At 48.1% G+C, this 6,674-nt stretch overlaps 1 protein-coding gene across 1 annotated transcript in view; it reads left to right on the top strand.

Moving 5' to 3' along the window:
- Positions 1 to 5,232: 5,232 nt before the first annotated feature.
- The window catches only part of PPM1G (protein phosphatase, Mg2+/Mn2+ dependent 1G), a 30,351-nt gene continuing 28,909 nt past the window's right edge, over positions 5,233 to 6,674 (top strand). Inside the window, exon 1 of the mRNA XM_053588343.1 lies at positions 5,233 to 5,624. Coding sequence (XP_053444318.1) covers positions 5,505 to 5,624 — 120 coding nt within the window. The 5' untranslated portion in view covers positions 5,233 to 5,504. The remainder of the gene's footprint in view (positions 5,625 to 6,674) is intronic.

The raw sequence follows: 6,674 nt of genomic DNA, 5'->3' as shown, positions 1-6,674 counted from the left end.
TCCCAGCTACTTGTGAGGCTGAGGCAAGAAAATCACTTAAGGGCGGCGCCTGTGGCTCAAAGGGGTAGAGCGCCGGTCCCATATGCCGAAGGTGGCGGGTTCAAACCCAGACCCGGCCAAAAAAAAAAAAAAAAGAGAATCACTTAAGCCCAAGAGTTGGAGGTTGCTGTGAGCTGTGACGCCATGGGACTCTACCAAGGGCAACAACAACAACAACAACAAAATTGGAGCCATTAACAGAAAATGATATGGTTTTTAAAAAATAGCTTCAGGCTGTGTGTGGTGGCTCATACCTCTTATCCTAGCGCTCTGGGAATATACCATCAAAACTGCTGAGTTTCCAAAGGTAATTTGTCCTTATTTATTTTTAGACTCTGTCATAGCTCACAGCAGCCTCAAACTCTGGGGCTCAAGCAATTTTCTTGTCTCCACTTCCCAAGTAGCTAGGAATAAAGGCTATATATATATATATTTTTTTTTTTTTTTTTGAGACAGAGCCTCAAGCTGTTGCCCTGAGTGCTGTGGCATCACAGCTCACAGCAACCTCCAACTCCTGGGTTCAAGAGAGTCTCCTGCCTCTGCCTCCCAAGTAGCTGGGACTACAGGCGCCCACCACAACACCCAGCTATTTTTTGGTTGCAGCCGTCATTGTTGTTTGGCGAGCCTGGGCTGGATTCAAACCCGCTAGCTCAGGTGTATGTGGCTGGTGCCTTAGCTGCTTGAGCCACAGGCGCCGAGCCACTATAAACTACTTTTATTCATTTTTTTTTTTTTTGTGGTTTTTGGCCGGGCTGGGTTTGAACCCGCCACCTCCGGCATATGGGACCAGCGCCCTACTCCTTGAGCCACAGGCGCCGCCCCTTTTATTCATTTTTTAATTTAATTTAATTTTATTTTTGTAACCCTTGGTAGAGGGCTATGGAGTCATAGCTCACAGGACCCTCAAACTCCTGGGCTTACACGATTCTCTTGCCTCACCCCCCTCCCATGTAGCTAGGACTACAGGCGGCCGCCACAATGCTTTTAGAGACAAGGTTTCACTCTGGCTCAGGCTGATATCGAACCTGTGCGCTCAGGCAATCCACCCACCTTGGCCTCCCCCAATCCTGGGATAACCGGAGCAAGCCACCATGCCTGGCCCTACAGGCTATTTACGGGGTCTCTTGCTCAGGCTGGTCTGGAACTCCTGACCTCAAGCAATCTACTCACCTCAACCTCCCAGAATGCTAGGATTACAGGCATGAATCACTGTGTGCCTAGCCTTTCCAAAGATAATTTATGAATAGTGTGTATATGAAGGAAAGGTCAAAAACAAAATTAGGAACTCAAGAAATGCCTGGGAGAAAAATCCTGGGAAGACCTATTTCCCCATTTCTCACCCTTTTCTCATTCTCTGCTCTGTTAACACTTTCCACAAGCAGCTCATGTTTCTCAATATGTGGTCTATTGCCGTCTGGGAATCTTGTATTTCCAAGGCATTTTGAATCATCTAAAACAGGGGTCCTCAAACTACTGGCCACATGAGGCGGTGTGATTGTATTTGTTCCCATTTTGTTCTTTTATTTCAAAATAAGATATGTGCAGTGTGCATAGGAATTCGTTCATAGTTTTTGTTTTTAAACTTTAGTCCGGCCCTCCAACGGTCTGAGGGACAGTGAACTGGCCCCCTGTTTAAAAAGTTGGAGAACTGGGCGGCGCCTATGGCTCAGTGAGTAGGGTGCTGGCCCCATATACTGAGGGTGGTGGGTTCTAAACCCGGTCCCAGCCAAACTGCAACAAAAAAAAAGCCGGGTGTTGTGGCGGGCACCTGTAGTCCCAGCTACTCAGGAGGCTGAGGCAAGAGAATCACCTAAGCCCAAGAGCTGGAGATTGCTATGAGCTGTGCGACGCCATGGCCCTCTACTGAGGGCAGCAAAGTGAAACTCTGTCTCTAAAAAAAAAAAAAAAAAAAAAAAAAAAAGTTTGAGGACCTCTCCTCTAAAATAATTTTAAAACTTACTTTTTATTTTGTTATTATAAATGTAAGGATAATATGAATATGCTATTTAAATACAAATGAAGCATATTGGCATATTTCAGATAATCTGGATTAACACTATTCATTGTTCAGTAATCTTGAGTTAACATTTGAATTTACAATTGAACTGATAAAGCTGGGCGTAGGTAGCTCAATGGTTATGGCGCTAGCCATCATGCTCCTGGGTGGTGGGTTCGAACCCACTCCCAGCCTGCTAAACAAACAAAAAAATAGCCAGGTGTTGTGGCAGGTACCTGTAGTCCCAGCTACTAGGGAGGCTAAGGTAAGAGAATTGCTTGAGCCCAAGAGTTTGAGGTTGCTGTGAACTATGATGCCATGGTACTCTACTGATGGTGACAAAGTGAGACTCTCTGAATACGAAAAAAAAAATTGAACTGATAACACATTATACTCTAATGTTAAGAGCATTTAGCTGGGTGCAGTGGCTGGTGCCTGTAGTCCCAGCTACCTGGGAGGATAAGGTGCAAGAATATGAGACCAGGGCGGCGCCTGTGGCTCAGTGAGTAGGGCACCGGCCCCATATGCCGAGGGTGGCGGGTTCAAACCCAGCCCCGGCCAAACTGCAACAAAAAAAATAGCCGGGCGTTGTGGCGGGCGCCTGTAGTCCCAGCTTCTTGGGAGGCTGAGGCAAGAGAATCGCTTAAGCCCAAGAGTTAGAGGTTGCTGTGAGTGGTGTGACGCCACGGCACTCTACCTGAGGGCGGTACAGTGAGACTCTGTCTCTACAAAAAAAAAAAAAAAAAAGAATATGAGACCAGCTTGGATGACAAAAACAAGCGGCTGAGTTGTACATGCTCCCTCTACACTGCTTTGGTCAGAAATCTCACCCAGGTTCATGACAGCCTGCAAGCCTAACTCTAATACTTTTTTTTTAGACAGAGTCTCACTTTGATGCCCCAGGTGGAGTGTTGTGGTATCATAGCTTACAGCAACCTCAAACTCTTGGGCTTAAGCGATTCTCTTGCTTCAGCCTCCCAAGTAGCTGGGACTATAGGCACCCCCACAATGCCCAGCTTTTTGTTTTTTTTTTTTTTAGAGACGAGGTCTCACTGGGCCAAGGTACCCTGTTTCCCCTAAACTAAGACATCCTCCGAAAATAAGACCTACTTACAGGAAAGATAAGACCTAGCGCATCTTTGGGAGCACACCTTAAAATAAGACACTGTCTTATTTTCGGGGAAACAGGGTAGTTTTGCAACCTGTGAGGTCAGGCAATCCCAGCTCCTCGGCCTCCCAGAGTGCTAGGATTACAGGCATGAGCAACCGCGCCTGGCACCTAATCCAGTACTTTCAATGTTTATATATCTAATTGTCATCTTTTTTTTTTTTTTTTGAGACAGAGTCTCACTATGTCGCTCTGGGTAGAGTGCTGTAGCGTCACAGCTCACAGCAACTTCAAACGTGGGCTTAAGCCTCAGCCTCCCGAGTAGCTGGGACTACAGGCGCCCACGGCAAAGCCCGGCTATTTTTTGTTGCAGTTTGGCGGGGGCCGGGTTTGAACCTGCCACCCTCGGTATATGGGGCCAGTGCCCTGCTCACTGAGCTACAGGCGCCTCCACACACCCCCCCCCCCGAACATTTAAGTATTATTGAGCACATATAACAGCTGTGTTAGGAATGGTGGGGACACTTTGGTAAATTCAATGGCATTTCTGTCCACCAAGAAGACAGAAAAACAAGTGGGGACCCAAACTAGTGCAGGGATGTTAGGGGAAGTTTACTGGAGAAAGCGATGATCAAGTGGGTGGCTGGAGAGGTGTATTCTGTGGGTGAAAGCACAGAGGGAGGAAGAATTGGCTTTGTAAGATACATCCGTGTTCTGGGAATGCTGGGGGACACAATGGTAACTCTTGAATGCAAAGGAAATGGACAATAAGTGGGAGAGTCGTACTTAAGTCCATTCGCTCAAGCTTGAATGGTCTTGTAAACTATCCTAAGGAACGATCTAAAGAGCAAGAAAAAGCCATGATAGCTTTGTTTTAGAATCAATCTTGTCATAGTTTTGAGAATTTCTCCTTTCCCTTCTAACTCTTTTTTTTTTTTTTTTTTTTTTGTAGAGACAGTCTCACTTTATGGCCCTCGGTAGAGTGCCGTGGCCTCAACACAGCTCCCAGCAACCTCCAACTCCTGGGCTTAAGCAGATTCTCTTGCCTCAGCCTCCCGAGTAGCTGGGACTACAGGCGCCCGCCACAACGCCCGGCTATCTCTTCTAATTCTTAAATACATCACCAAATTTGTTGTATTTGTTATCATCTAATTTCCCCTTTCATCTCTATTCCCACTGCTACTCTGTCCTCACTTTGGTCCCGGCCCTTCTTATCTCATGCTTAGATCAAGAGCCCTCTAACCAGTAAACGTGTCTCAGTCTCTTTCCCTCCAGTGTACACAGAATACAAAGACTAGACCAATGATCCTAAAATGCTATGCCAGGCTGACAATGAAGTCGAAGTCACCCATCTTGGCGCACAGGATAACCTGTCTTACCCAGTATTACCACTTAGAATCATTTTCAGGCCAGTTTCCTCAGAAATCCTCCTAAATGCTACATATAGCTATATGTTGCAATATATATATTTGCAATTTATATTCTTTCCTCACTCCTCCAAACCTTGTAATCCATTCACTTTTCCCTTGACATGATGCAATTCTAAGGCATCCTCTGTGAGGGTCTAAAATAAATCCTTTGACTCCTCAGTTTAAGGTATTAACTAGTCTTCCCATCCTTTGGTCTCTTCTCAACCAGCATAGACTGTAGCAAACATTTCTATATTGTATGAACTTGAATTATGTCACAGATCAGGTCTTCGTTTTCCTTTGTCAGAAAAGACTCTCTCACATTCTTCTTGTGCAGGCCTCATAGGACTTGGCCAAGTAATTTGTAAGCTCAAAACAAATACTATTTAACTTTATTTGAACTGAATCGGGCGGGGTTTGCAGACTCTAAGGGCGCGATGTGTGGAGAGCGTACTGAAAATACTGAAGGGCAGACCGGAGGCGCCAAATCCTGCACAAAAGAGGCTTCAGACAAAACGCCAAGAAGCCCAGGACAGGGGACGCACGTAGGGGCGCAGGGAGGATACAGCCTGGGGCAACTAGCTGCCAGCTCGAGGCCGCGAGAGGTGGGCAGCGGCCGTTGATGGGCGTGGTCTGGCCAGTCTCGCGGGAGTGACAGTTGGGCGGGCCGTTGTTCCCGCGGGCGGGGCGAGTTGCTAAGGAAATGACTGCCGGCAGCGCCGCGCCGCGCCGGCCGGGCGGGGTCTGGAGAGGCGCCGTTTCCGTTTCCGCTCCCCCTCTGCTCCTGTCCGGTTACCGCCTCCTGGCCGGCCTCGCGCCTTTCACCGGCACCTTGCATCGGCCGCGCAGCCCGGCCTGCTCCTGCCACGCGCGCCCCCGGGGCTCCGGCTCCGGCGCCGGCACGGGTCGCGCCCCACTCTCCTACTCTTGAGGCCACCGGCCAGCAGCCGCCATGGGTGCCTACCTCTCCCAGCCCAACACGGTGAAGTGCTCCGGGGACGGGGTCGGAGCCCCGCGCCTGCCGCTGCCCTACGGTTTCTCAGCCATGCAAGGCTGGCGCGTCTCTATGGAGGTAAAGCGGCAGGGGCCCATAGGCTGGCCGCTCCAGGGCGGGAACCTGACGGAGAAAGAGCGGGGGATGGGGGCCTCCCGGGGAAAGGTCCCAGTTGGGAGCTTGCGGCCGCAGTGGCAGTTTGGGGCGCGACAGTGAACCTGGGATCAGTGCTTTGGTACCGTGGGCCGGTGGCCAGTGGCAGGGAGGGCTTGACCATGTGGGGAGAGGCACCTTCCGCCTACTGACCGCCCTCTCCTCGTGCCTTCGCGCCATCGTCTCGTGCCGACCCAGTCCTCCGGGCTCATCAACGGTATGAAGTTTAGTGTGGAAATAAAGACAGAAAGAGGGACTTTGTTTTCATTTATTTTTTGAGGAAGAAGTGAATAGATGTGAATACCTGTATTTGTATTTTTACGTTAAATATGTGATGTAAGAGGCCTCTTTCAGCGAGGAGTTTGACAGTGAAAGGAAGCCGGGGCAAAGGGTCTGTTTCACATTCTGAACACCGGGTTGCCTGGCTTGGGCTCTGCATGTTATTATAATTTTAGAGGCTGGACCTGACCCCCAAGAGTTGTCACTCGTTTTACTCTCTTTTCAGGGCCTTTCGCTAACTTTGGAAAACTTAAACTGTATCGATCACTAGAGTTTTTTTCCTAATTATCCTTGGTATTTTTTTCTTCTTTGAGATTTCTCTATAGCTTAGTAATTGTCATTTGTCTGTGCTTGTTGTAGGTGATAGTTTCCTTGATTTTCAATCATTTCATCAAATTTTCCATCAGAAACTACAGAGCACTTAATTTTTTAGCTAATTTCACTCTGGATATCAGAGGGAAAAGGTAAAGTCAATCGGGGCAGGGTGGAAAAAGTAGTAGTGTGTAAAATTGATGTGAAACTACAAAACAGAACAGGGAAAACTGGAAGGAAAGTGATAAAAAAGCGTTAGATGTTTCTTTGTGGAGACTACTGTGACGTCTAGACAGAGAGGCTAGGGAAATACCCTAATTATGCCAGGAATTGAAGATTTATCCACTAACTAGGTGGGCTGCAGGTAATAGTCTCCCTAGGGAA

This window comes from Nycticebus coucang, chromosome 4, assembly GCF_027406575.1.
Source record: "Nycticebus coucang isolate mNycCou1 chromosome 4, mNycCou1.pri, whole genome shotgun sequence".
Lineage (NCBI taxonomy): Eukaryota > Metazoa > Chordata > Mammalia > Primates > Lorisidae > Nycticebus > Nycticebus coucang.
This window is presented reverse-complemented; position numbering and strand designations above follow the sequence as displayed.